This window comes from Homarus americanus, unplaced genomic scaffold (assembly GCF_018991925.1).
Source record: "Homarus americanus isolate GMGI-L3 unplaced genomic scaffold, GMGI_Hamer_2.0 scaffold20888, whole genome shotgun sequence".
Lineage (NCBI taxonomy): Eukaryota > Metazoa > Arthropoda > Malacostraca > Decapoda > Nephropidae > Homarus > Homarus americanus.
This window is the reverse complement of record NW_024730425.1, coordinates 187,045-201,097: the sequence shown is the minus strand read 5'-3', so window position 1 is coordinate 201,097 and position 14,053 is coordinate 187,045. Positions and strand designations below refer to the sequence as shown.

At 38.7% G+C, this 14,053-nt stretch overlaps 1 protein-coding gene across 5 annotated transcripts in view; it reads right to left on the bottom strand.

Annotated features, from left to right (window-relative positions):
• Positions 1-1,292: 1,292 nt before the first annotated feature.
• Positions 1,293-14,053, bottom strand: part of LOC121866984 (CCAAT/enhancer-binding protein gamma-like) — a 45,999-nt gene continuing 33,238 nt past the window's right edge. For 2 of the 5 annotated variants that reach the window (XM_042366735.1, XM_042366736.1), the window contains exons 2-5: positions 10,782-10,997; positions 10,072-10,195; positions 8,214-8,392; positions 1,293-3,030 (exon numbers count right to left, since the gene is read on the bottom strand). In XM_042366735.1, the coding sequence (XP_042222669.1) occupies positions 2,873-3,030; positions 8,214-8,392; positions 10,072-10,187 (453 nt within the window). In that variant the 5' untranslated portion in view covers positions 10,188-10,195; positions 10,782-10,997 and the 3' untranslated portion in view covers positions 1,293-2,872. The remainder of the gene's footprint in view (positions 3,031-8,213; positions 8,393-10,071; positions 10,196-10,781; positions 10,998-14,053) is intronic. The other 3 variants (XM_042366739.1, XM_042366738.1, XM_042366737.1) reach the window with 2 other exon arrangements.

Genomic DNA, 14,053 nt, shown 5'->3' with positions numbered 1-14,053 from the left:
CAACCGAGGAGGAGCAAACAACAACAGAGAAGGAGAAACCCCAGTCAGAGCAGGAGGCAGCCGCAGTCTCAGTGACTCACCACCCTCCTTCGCTCCACTACCCACCACACACTTCCTCTACCACCTCCGCCCATCGGTGAGTACCAATACATACTTAGTACTGTAGTTCTTTATACTATGCTCTATAGAAATGGCAATAACTTTCTGTATATGTAACTTTTTTCATGGGGCAGAGGTGGGAAATATGACTGCGAACAACTTCATATTTTTCCCGCCTCTGCTAATGGTCTTGTAATATTTCAATGTGATTCTGATCTTTAAAAATTTTGTTTTTGCATAATGTAGTATTACTGATACGTAATTTGTCTTAGTATGCCTTATTGTGGGTAAAAACAAGTATATATATTAAATGCATCCTCCGAAAGCGTAAATTTGCTACCAGAGTTTAACAGTTAATTCATGTATAATACTTCTGATAAACTTCCTACATGCTTATGTTTGAAATAATGAATGTATGTATCTATATAATTTAGCCAAATATCTTTCTCGTCAGAAACGGTCATCCCAACGATTATGAATAAACTCATTTAGAAATACATCATAACTTCAGGACAAAATAGGACAGGTGTGCAACAGCCAATCAGCTGTAACTCTTGGGGAAGGGGCGGGGCATCTTTTCTCAGCTGAGAAAAAACGCACTATAGTTACCCACAGGAAACTTATTTCACTCTACCAGGGCCCAGAATACATTATTGAAATTTCCTGTTGCCATTAACAACTGAGTGACTGCCAGTGGACAATAGGGGTTGGACGTAGAAATATTTGACATAGGTATACATTGCCCAATCTTTTTAATTTTGTTTACACTTTGAGACTTTCTTGACACATTTTGTATTTTACCTTGAATTTCTTCAATTGATGGCTTATGGTACATTCAGTTCCTTTGGACCTTTTACCCTTTTGTGGTATTTCGGCACAAATTGTGTCACATAACCTCTCTCGCTCAGCTGTATCTCACACTGAGAGCACCCCTTCCATAAGCATAACACAGGAACCGTGGACCGGCCCTGTCAACCGCATAAGTTCCTCCCACTAGCCTCATGGGCTGGCAGATGCATGTCTAGGATGCAATTTGGGTCTGGATCACTCTAACCACTGTTTATTAAATTTGAAAAATGGATCCTGTTACCGACGCAAACCGAGTCAAAAAACCGCCAGAGGGTGAGATTTCCGACCGTGGCCAGGAGTGCCAGAGGGTTAACCATAAGCAGTAGGGAAAAGGAAACATGATATTGTGAAAGTTGTTTATTTTGTACTGTAGACAATATTTAAAAAGACACCAGTCCAAGTCCTAAAATCATGCTCCCCCACAATGACACTAAAGGGGAGAGCTCTGCAACTTGCACACCCTATAAAATGTATCAAAAATTATATAACTGACATTGATTGGATCTTGGCTCTCAGCTTCTGGGAGTACTAAACATAATATTCATTTTTCATTTCACATGTGAATAACAAATCACTACAAAATCTTACCAAGACCCAAAATAAAAAGACTATATATTTTAATATGGCCAAGTACCACACACACACACATACCTATCAACGGGCTTGAAGCTAGATATACATGACATTACAAGTGCTAAGTAGCAACACTCTCCATGCAGTTACTAATTATCATGTAATACAACAAAGAATTTGCTCCAACTAACATTTTCTAATACCAGTGTAATTATTGGTGTAAGTGCACTCAAGAGAATTGTATGAATGTTTTTATTTTTATAAGTCATATAACAATACCATTTGCAATTTCTATTCACCTTTTTGCTAGTTTGTACTTACATAAGTGTTGAACTTATTTTGTTTTTTTCATTTACAGTAACAATAGGAATATACTATTAATAACAATCCCAGAATCAAATATCACTTACTGCATCAACATGCATCAGTATGAGCGCCCGACTTTAGGCCTCTCGAGGCTTGAAATTGTGAATTTTAACTTTAATTGAGAGGTCCACCATTAGTAAAGGTTATTGGGTCTCCTGAGTAAAATTTGATGCTTGCAAAACCAATTATTCAAAGTGCAATAACTGTAAATGGGATGGAATTGCATAATGCACAAGAATACAATCCCATTGGTCAATTGCAAACACTGCATAAGCTTTTTTTAACTATCATTTATTTTTTTTATTTATTTTTTTCAGAAAGATTAACATTGTAGTAAGAATATGTACCTGCCATTCTGAATGACAGCTTACTGTTATAGGAAAACAATATTTTCTCATGGATCCAAAGTGTGAACAGTGGCCGTAACATTGTTAGGATTTTTTTTACATAAAAGCTACATGTCAATCCTCATATTTTTTTCCACTACATCGTCAGTCATTCTCTTTAGAAATTACTGTATCATCATCCACACTTTGCCTCTGTGAGAAAGGATATGCTGTACCATAATAGCAGAAGAAAATTAAATTACATATAATGTTGGCACTGCAATATTAATGGAAGAAGGGGCCAACACAGACTCAATGTGACTGTTAGTCATTGAAGCCATCAATGTTGTATCACTGAAAATTTCCCATATTTAGCAACCAAAAGAGGTGGCATTGTATCCAGGTACAACAAATATAGCTTCATGATAACTGTGCATAATACTTCACTTTCCAGCCAAACATGACCAATTAGCTACAAAGTATTTCCACAGGAAACATACATACAATAATCTTGCAAGCCTTACAACTTGTTAAGTTTGACTAAGTACAAGGTGTGTTCAGTGCTTTGGTTGCTGGGAAGATTAGGAGTATGCATCAGAGACCAGTCAAAGTCTCACTTGGAAAAGAGGTTCCACGTGGACTTGTGTATTGTCATTGGTTCATTTGAGGCTTTCGTTAGTCCCAGTTCTGGGGGGGGACCCCTGAGAAAAGCTCATCAAGAGGGACACACCCTCATCCAACTCAGGCTCTTCGCACAACATCTTGGCTAATGCTGCCTCATTCAGCTGTACACCATGAGCGTTTCCTGTTAAAGGAACTAAGTGTGAGTGAGTGCCTGAAGAATATATGAAATCTGTGGTAAAAAGACATTTATTACAAAGAAAATATGCAAGAATTTAAATTTTATTCTTAGAAAACAGTAAAAATTATGAAAGTTCGGTGGTATAGTCATGTTCAAAAGTCGTGCCCAAGCCATGTGCTCTGTGAATCTAAAACCAATAAATTCAAATTGGCATACAAAGATGCCCTGTCAACAGATGACAGTCACCGATGCACAGTGAGCTCTCAAAGATTCGGTCCTGGTAAATCCGGATTTCGGAAGATTTGGACAAAATTTTGGGGTTCCGGGGGCTAAGAAGCATTCCCAAAACAGAGCAAAGATCATCCTAGGCCCATATAAAGATGTCAGCGCATGGGATACAGATGCTCGAGGCGGGAAACATAAACAGAGTTGTCAATTGTTGTTTGTGGGAATATTATTTTATTCACTCTAATAATGATACATGTACAATGTTTCTTATTATGTTGTCATAAGTAAATGCATGGTTTATGTAATTTGTTTATCACTGCCTGTCACCATTTTCAAATTAGACTATAAGATATGTATTTCTCCCATACATATTTCAATTGTACACTTGGCAATGGGAGTGAGTGGCTGCTAATTAGAGCGTTGTTTGCTGTTGCAACTCTCCTAGCTCCTGCCTTACTTCACTGGATTTACTGATATAATAGTGATTAATGATGGCATTGTAGCTACTGGGCTAAGCTGTGTGGTGTTATGGTCGTTTTTCAACTCGTATTATTTTTACTCAGTTACATGCACACACCATCCCACATACATATCGTGAAAAAATGTAAAAGAAATAATTGTCCTAAGGGCAAATACACAAAGGGAATATACATTTCTTTGCACATGAGTTAGCTGACTCGGTGAGGGAGCAGGAGGAACACACAGAGTGTAGGGGGTGGGGAGCATTGCTAGGGAATCAGCGTCTCAGCTGGTCTCCGTTATTATGATGAAGCAGGGGGGTGTATACAAATAACGACTGTGTTTAACTTCCATTTGGCTTTTATTTACCAATTTGGCAATGCAGTATATAGTATTTTTTGTTGTAACATTTTTATTTATTCCTCACGTTTCCTGGTGCTACACAGTATATATATTATTTTAAGAAAACTATGGCTATAGGAGAAAAAAGTCAAATACTCTCTACTAAAATGTGGGGGGGGGGGGTTCTTATATGCCATAAAATACGGTCCTGTATTTTTATTTATCATTATTTATCGTTTTTATACATTTAGTACATTCACCAGAAGATAGGGACAATCGGCTTTTTCAGACAGGTGGTCTTTCAGTTTGGATCTTCGAGGATTCACTGTACGTTGTAAGCACGAACTTGACTGAAAACGAGATATTTATATCACAGTATTCATCAGACTCCTCTATCCAGGCATGTATGGAGATACCGAGTTATGCCATTTTCAATAAAGTTGACAGTTGCATTTAGACACATGGGTAAAGTCCACAGCAACCTGGGGTGCCTTGGAGCTTAGGGACACCCTGGAAGAAGTCTGTATCATTGGCAGTCAATGTTTTGCACTCCTCTAAGTAGCTGGTTGGCCAATCACTGCCCGGGAGAGATTTCTGGTGGGTTAAACAGCATCCAGTGTTCTTGCACCAGCTCTCAGTGTACAATTACAGCAGTTTATAAAAATACTCCAAGCATAATAATGTTAGAGGAAATCTTTACTGACTAAAATGAGTATAGAAAATAGTGATGTTGAAATTACTACTGTATGTACTCTTGAACCACATATTACTATTGTTTTACTGTTTATTTAAAAACAAATTACAATATACAGTAAACTAAGCAAATTGTGAAACTTTGCTCTCGAGCAGCTTATTTTCTGATATATCCCTGTATGAAAATATGTGTTTGGAAAAATATTAAAGATGTATATTATTTTTATTCACATCATTATGGGGAGTTTGAAATGTATAAAGTGTGAAAAAATAAAACATATATGGTTCAAAAGTTATGGTAATGTTAATATCACAGAACTTTCACTGCATTTTGTGGGTGGGGGTTCAGGTGTTAACGAGTTCTTCCACAGTAAGCCCTTCTTATTCACAGTTATGACTTCACAGCAAGCAGATGGTAGGGCAAGCTCACAAGCCTTTGCGAGAGCACTACGAGTCACTCCCTATGAGCCCACAGTATCTCCTGTCATTTGTTTGCAGTCAAACATTGCCCGTGAGGCATCATCTCTCATGTTATGCTCAAAACTTTAATGTTTTGTGCAAAATGCCCTCTATAGGAATGCCTAATGCTAGTGAAGTAAAATAAAAAAGGTAAAAGTTAGTGATGGCCTTTACCAAGTTCCAAACTTCCATATACAAATGTAAGTAGTGGTGACTTAACACACACAGTATTGGTTTTACTGTATTTGCTGTTCTACTCCTTTTAAAATTTTAATAAACTACCCTGTACTACTATGAATAACAATGACAGGAACACACAATTCATTTCATAATCTTTGTCTCAAGACTCGGGCCTCGTGGTCAGTTACCCACTAACTATCGTGATGGGTGCAAGTCCTTCGACCTATGTTCAGTATTTTATAATTTTATTGGGGAAAATACAGTAGATATATTTTGTGCTATGTAATACCTATAAGATAGACATTTGATATAAAAGAGTATTCAAGTATGAATTTTGTTGCAAGTGTGCGTCAACATCACTTGCTCTAGGCTGTGTGCAGTAGCTTCAAATTAAACATCTTTCATCACTCCACACTGCTCATCAACACTCCAGACAACTCTTCAATCATGCTACAATGACAGTTGAATGTAAACACATTCTTCTGTATTTCTTCTTTTATTGATTACCCCCCCCCCCTTTTTTTTCCAAAGTTTAGCCATGTGGGGAGTCTGGCTGGTATTATGTCACAAGGGCTTTTAAGGTTAATCTAATATCATGTGCAACCCCCCACATGCATCAATCACTTAATTTATTCTATCTGGGATGGAATTACCTGTACAGTAACTGGGTTTCAACACCCCCTGTGATTTATAGCGCATTTTCTTGCTCCCTTTTAGAGTGGTTCATAAAATTTCTGAACTGGTTTAACTCTTAAAACCAAAGGTGAACGAGTTTACATAGGTTTCATTCTGTACTTTCTTCCTATTGGTTGGATGAATGAGTGGGATGAGCATCAGCAACAAAGTGTAAACAAACATCAGCTATTCTTAAAGATGGAATTCTACAAAGATTAATGCTTTGAAATCATCAGATGAAGCCACCTATTAAAAGTATTTTACCAAAAATAAAGCCCCTGGTACATTATAGTAAAACAGTAGTGAGTATACTTTACATTAGGTTTTCTTCATAATCTACCTTAACATTTCTGAATGTCTCAGTAGGCATATAATATATAGTTACCCGGTACCCCAGTAGCCACGTCAAAATATTTGCTTCTTCGGAGGACCCAAAAAACAAGTCCTTCTTGTTTAATTTTAATAGCTTATTAGCAAATATACTATGACATTTGATGCTGAAATTACAGTTTACAACAGTGGATAAATATAATGATATTCTATTGAACATTTCATTAACTACTGTATCCCACTTTACTGTTACCGTATTAAAATTTTTTAAAAACTCTAATACAGTACTGTAATATCTCCGTTAGCCAGAATCCCTCAAACACGGAACTCTCCAATAGCCGGAATTGAAATTTTCTAAGAAAAATCATTCCCAAAGCCGTAATTTTCCGGAAAATTACGGCTTTGGGAACGATTTTCAGGGGGACACATTTTCTAGAAAATTATGAGAAGATTTTCCCGATACCCGGAAAATTCCGGAGAAAGGTGAGTTTTTTTGGGTTTCAGAGATGAAAATGAGGCACATTTTCCGGAAATTCAGAGAAATTTTTGGGGGGAACCGGAAAATTCCATGGATGGAGGATATTTTTCCAGGTTCAAGAGATGATATAATGGGCAATTTCTTGAACTTTTAAGACAATTTTCCGTTACCCAGAAAATTACAGAAAATTCCGGGGATGATGGATATTTTTCCAGGTTCAAGTCGTCTCATTACCCAGAAATCTCTCATTCCCAGAAGTGCTCTGCATTAATTGTTCCGGCTAACGGAGATATCACTGTACTGCACAGTAAAATATCACTGTACTGCACAGTAAAAGCATCAATTTGGCAGCCTTTTTTGTTTGATGTTGACAAGGGTCCTCCTTGTCTTCTTCTCTTGACTTTGCCACTGCACATCATGGACAGTACACTGGTCCAAGTGTGACGAACCCTCGAACAGGCCCCGGTTAGACTGGTAAAATTATGTGGCAGGAGAATAATGTGATGCCGGCTTGCACCAAATGAGACTGGAAAATGCAGCTTTCTTTTATATGGCATTCCAATCACGGCACTATGGACCTCAAGCACCTCGATTTAGGGATTTGCTTGGATTCAGTCCTTTGCTGTTCTTCTAGTATAAATAAGATTGTTGTCATGGACCAGTTTCATTGGAGTTGGTGCAGGAATGGCCATGGCCCTCACTGATGGACGTAAACACATTCCCCAAAATACTACTACCTGTATATCCATTTCCTGTGAAGTTTTCCCTCAATCTTTCTCAAGTCATCTTGCCCATATGCCCACATCCACCCCCCAGAGACTTATGTTGGTATTCTTAAAACGTTCTTCCCATTGACAGACACCTGCTTCTTGCCTAGGAACAGGGCTACCAAAAGAGGATTTCAACTTTCCAAAGCAAAGGATTTTTTATGCACAGTGGAGTCAAGAAATATTTCACCGAATGGAAGCAATATATTTAAGAACTCTAGAGTGACTCTCCCACTCACACCATGTTCCTGAATGTGATGCCTTGCATACCGATTGTTCAGAGGCTTCCAGCACTACTTAGACCCAGCCTCGATGGTAGTGCTGGGTTTTCCTGCTAATGTTATCCATAGTATTTCATTAAAAGTGTAAAAGGAGTAGAACAGCAAATACAGTAAAAACCCCTATCCCCTCACCCTACAACTTACATTGCTGAGTGCTATCTGTTGACAGAATGGAACATCTTTGCATGCCGATTTGAATTCACTGGTTCAAGATTCACAGCCTGGAGAAGACTTTTGGTCGTGACTGTACCTAACCCTTAAATATAAATTCAACTCATTCTACAGAATCATAATATAACAACAAACCTGCATGAGCAACAAAGAGATCCTTAAGAATGCCCAATTCTTTATTAAGAATCTTAATGTTTTCCTCCAACTCTTCATTTTCAGTACTCAGTTGAGTAACCCTATCGATCATCTGCTGGGTCTTCATTTTTGTCTTGAGACGTGACTTCTTCACTGCCTGGTTGTTGCGGTCACGACGTCTAAAAAACAATATAATTTAGGGATTAATCCTGGAAGCCCATTTCATATCTAAGCATGGATTGGACAACTGGGATTTCAAGGATTGGGATTCAACGCCAGAAAAATTCTTCTTTACAATAACAACTATAGCCTCTTAGAAAAGGAGGTACAATACAACACTTGGAAGCATAAACTGCCAATTAGATTGAAAACTGGGAATCTTCATTGCCTTCTCGCTCATCCTAGCACCTAAAGGAGGAGGCAAGGATCTCAGTCACATGTTCAATGGTTGCTTATAAAAATTGGATTTAATGGTCGATCCATTATTTATAACTTTCATATAGATCAGGTGATGTACATAAAACCATCTAATACAGAAAGGAGAACTGAGTTATTAAGTTTAAGAAGTTAAGAAAGAACTGCATCTTGAACCAGATTAACTTAATAATTAATCTTACAGGCTCCCAACTATTTCATAATCTAAAGGCTAAACACCTTCACAGATGCCCAGGCACCCCAATGGAGGAGTGACTAAGAGATATACTTTGAAGAAAAGCTAAGGATGCAGCAATTTTCATACAGTTTTGGGAATAAGACATATATCCAGTTTGTTTAATGCCAGTAATTCTGAACAGCCTTTATCTGTCTAATTCCAAGGCTGGGAATTCTTTCCTCCAGCTGAAGCTTTTTTAATAATAAAAATTTTCAGCTCAGCCTGAGGCTATCCCACTAAAGTGAGTGGATTGACTGTGTTGTCTATAACTATATCATAACCAGTGACACAATGTGGATCACATAATTTTGCATGCATGCTAGCTTGGTGGCAAGGACTTCCAGCTTTCTGCCTGACTAGCAACCAATGCCTCCCAAATAGTTGTATTGGAAAAGAATATCTAATTCTTTGGAATTAGTTACTACTCCATGTATCTTGCAACATGAGAAAACTGGCTATCAAACTACATGGATTACTTAATACAGTATAGTCTGGTTTTACGCGGTTAATTAAACCCATGGAGGTCTGCACATATAGCGAAACAAGTAAATAAAATAACAGAACCTTTGGGATTAATTGAAATAGAGACTCGGCCAACCTCCAGACTCACCTTTTTTGGCTATCGCCGACACAATACTATACATTGTAGTAAAAATGACATCTTAATTTTATGATGGTAGTTCAGGGCTTCTCGGGGGTGGTGGGGGTCCAGCGGAAGCCATTGTGGAGAAAGAAAAAAAAGCACTGGTTCCTGGTCACGAGTGAATATATACGGAGACAGTGAGACTGACGTGGCGGCGGAGAGCTGGGTGGCAAGTATGCCTAGAGTCTAGGCATACTTGCCACCCAAGCTCTCCGCTGCGCTGTGATTGGTCTAGCGTGCGGCGGAGGGGGTGCGTGGGTAGTAAGGATACGTGGCCCAATCACAGTCTGCGATGTCACCGGCTGCTTGCCGCGTGCATGATGGAATTTACCGTGTAAATAATAATTATCACTTCTGACAGGTGCTGCGTAAAAAATATTCTCGTAAAACCAGACTATACCGTATAAAAAAGTTATAAAAGGGTGTGCTACAAAATAAGAATTTGCCACTACAGTACTATTAAGAGTATTAAACATTCACCTTTAAACTGTAATTACTTTAAACATCGAAAGAATATTATTGTGGTAAAGTTTTTTTGAGAACATAAGTAAATATATAAGTACTTTCGGTACTCCTCAGTGTTCTTGACTGGCCGACGAGAACCTGAGGTCCCACTTGAGCTTCCACCTGAGGAGTCATCTCCACTCTCACTGCTTACTCCCTCAACCTTTGGTGCCATCTCCACTCCTGCAGAACAAATGAGTTTTAGTTTCTTTTGGTAATGAACTTACCATTAAATGAAAAAGTATATACAGTGCATAATTCTGTACAGTAGTCAATTACACAAAAAATTCCTAAATCACACTCACCCTGCATAAAGATGTTACCTCATTAAATCATGACCTTGGAAAAGGTAAAGGTCAGCACTGAATCAACTTTCATTTTTTCATAAAATTATATGAGTCGACAATAATTCCTCAATTTATTTATACTGTACACATTACTGCAAAGGTACCATTCAACTGGTGTACACTTTTTGAAGATTCTGCATGCACAATGGCTTTAAATTCTTAAAGGCATCAGTATGATAACAAATCTCATGTAAAAGCTCTTCATGTGGGAAGATGGGCTCAATTTACAAAACTAGGTGTTTTTTATTCTCAATAATTTTAACTACAATACCATATCTAGAAGGAACAGTTTGGAAAACAATAATGATCTTAAATTTATTGTTCAGTATGTTTTTTTTTCTGTGGAATAGAATATAAAATTAAGTTACTTTAAAGCTGGAATTAGCATAATACACCCTCTAATCAAGAGTAACTTGACTAACCTACTTCCTGGTTGCAGAGAGGTGAATATATGTCAAGACCTTTCACTTTGCCAAATAAAAAAATGTGGATGGGCTAGGTCTTCTTTTTGGCAATTATTGGTGTACGTGCTGCTTGATGTTGATCAATGATGTTATGGTACCTATTCTGAGGGCAAGTGAGCTCAATCACCAGGGGCTGTCCCCCCCCAAAGCACAAACCTGTCTCACTTGATATACCTGAAAAATATAGAAATTATTAAAGTTGAAATACATATTTACTCTTGTCAAGTTAAATCATTGATCACTGTTCATCTCTGATTATAAATCAAATGCTAAAGAGACAACAAGAAATAGCTGCCTCTTGCTTATATTATTTATAAACAAAACCCTGAAGTTGCCAATATTATCAACAGAAGTGACAATATAACCTGCAGTCTGTGATGACATTATTAAAAAAAGTTAAGAATAAATCATAGCCTGAGTGTATAAAAATGGTTGGAATGAGTAAAAATTCTTGATCTTGAGAAAGTATAACAATGATGAGGAAATTGTACAACAAAATTTATGAGGAATTACTAACAAAACAGTAATGATTTGTTGATTTACAACCTGAGACCTAACTCCCTCAAATAAATGAGAGACTTGTGATATCAAATAATTTTCCATTAACAACAACAACACCCACCACCACCAATAACAACAACACCACCACCAATAACAACAACACTCACCACCACAATAACAACAACACTCACCACACCAATAACAACAACACTCACCACACCAATAACAACAACACTCACCACCACCAATAACAACAACACTCACCACACCAATAACAACAACCTTACTCACCACACCAATAACAACAACACTCACCACACCAATAACAACAACACCCACCACCACCAATAACAACAACACCACCACCAATAACAACAACACTCACCACCACAATAACAACAACACTCACCACACCAATAACAACAACACTCACCACACCAATAACAACAACACTCACCACCACCAATAACAACAACACTCACCACACCAATAACAACAACACTCACCACCACCACCACCAATAACAACAACACTCACCACCACCAATAACCAACATCACCACACCAATAACAACAACACCACCACACCAACAACAACAACACCACCACACACCACTAACAACAACACACCAATAACAACAACACTCACCACCAATAACAACAACACTCACCATATAACACCACCACACCAATAACAACAACACAACCAAACAACAACAATGACACCACCACAATAACAACAACAACACTCACCACACAATAACAACAACACTAACACCAATAACAACAACACAATAACAACAACACTCACAATAACAACAACACAATAACAACAACACTCACCACCACACAATAACAACAACACTCCCACCACAACAATAACAACAACACTCAACACTCACCACCACAATAACAACAACACCACCACCACCAATAACAACAACACCAATAACAACAACCACCACCAACAACAACAAACACTCACACCACTCAATAACAACAACACTCACCATAACAACAACACAACCACCAATAACAACAACACACCACCACAATAACAACAACCACAACACAACACCACCACAACAACACCACACACCAATAACAACAACACCACCACACCAATAACAACAACACTCACCCAACACCACCAATTCAACAACAACACTAACAACACACCAAATAACAACAACCAAATAACACCACCACAATAACAACAACACTCCCACCACCACAATAACAACAACACTCACCACCAAGCAACAACACTCAGCACTCACCACCACCAATAACAACACAACCACCACCATCAACAACAACACAACCACCAATAACAACAACACTCCACCACCAATAACAACAACACTCCACCATCAACACCAATAACAACACAACCATCACAACAATAACAACCTTAACAACACAATAACAACAACACTCACACCATAACAACAACACTCCACCATAACAACAACACTTACCACCAATAACAACAACCACAATAACAACAACACTCACCACCAACAACAACACCCGCACCAATAACAACAACACTCCCACCACAACAATAACAACAACACTCACCACCACACCAACAACAACACTCACCACACCAATAACAACAACACCTCACACCACAATCAATAACAACAACAACACTCACCACACCAATAACAACAACACTCACCACACCAATAACAACAACACTCACTACACCAATAACAACAACACTCACCACCACCCACCAATAACAACAACACTCCCACCACAATAACAACGCTCACCACCACCAATAACAGCAACACTCCACCACCACAGCAACACTTCTCACCGCAACAACAACAACCACACCAATAACAACACCACCACCACCAATAACAGCAGCAATAACAACAACCTCTACCGCCAATAACAATAGCCTCCCCACCACAGTAACAACAACACTCCCCTACCAATAACAACACCACCAACAACAACCTCCTGCCACAATAGCAACAACACTCTTACCACCAATAACCAACACTCCCCACCACAATAACGACACTCACCACCACCAATAACAAGCACTCACCACCACCAATAGCAACAACCTCCACCACCACCAATAACAACAACGTCACCACCACGGCAACAACAACAATCACCACCACCAATATGACAACACTCACCACCACCAATAACAGCAACACTCACCACCACCAATAACAACAGCACTCCACGCCACCACCAATACTGTAGCACTCACCACCGCAATAACAGCAACTACTCACCACCACCAATAAGCAACAACACTCGACAAGCCACCACCACCAATAACAACAACACCACCACCACACCACAACCACCAATAACAACAACACTCACCACCACCAATAACAAAACAACACCACCAAACACCACACTAAACAACACCACACCCAGCACACCACAAATAACAACACCACCACCACCAATAACAACCATCCACACCACCAATAACAACCAGCACCCACCACCACAATAACAACTCCCCACCACCACCAATAACAAACACTACAATACTCACACAATAACAACAACACTACCACACACAATCACCACCACCAATAACAACCTCTCACCACCACACCAACAACCTCAATTAGCAATCACCACACCAATAACAATAACCTCACTAACAACAACCTCACCACCACCAACAACACTCACCCACACCAATAACAACAACACTACCAACACTCACCACCACCA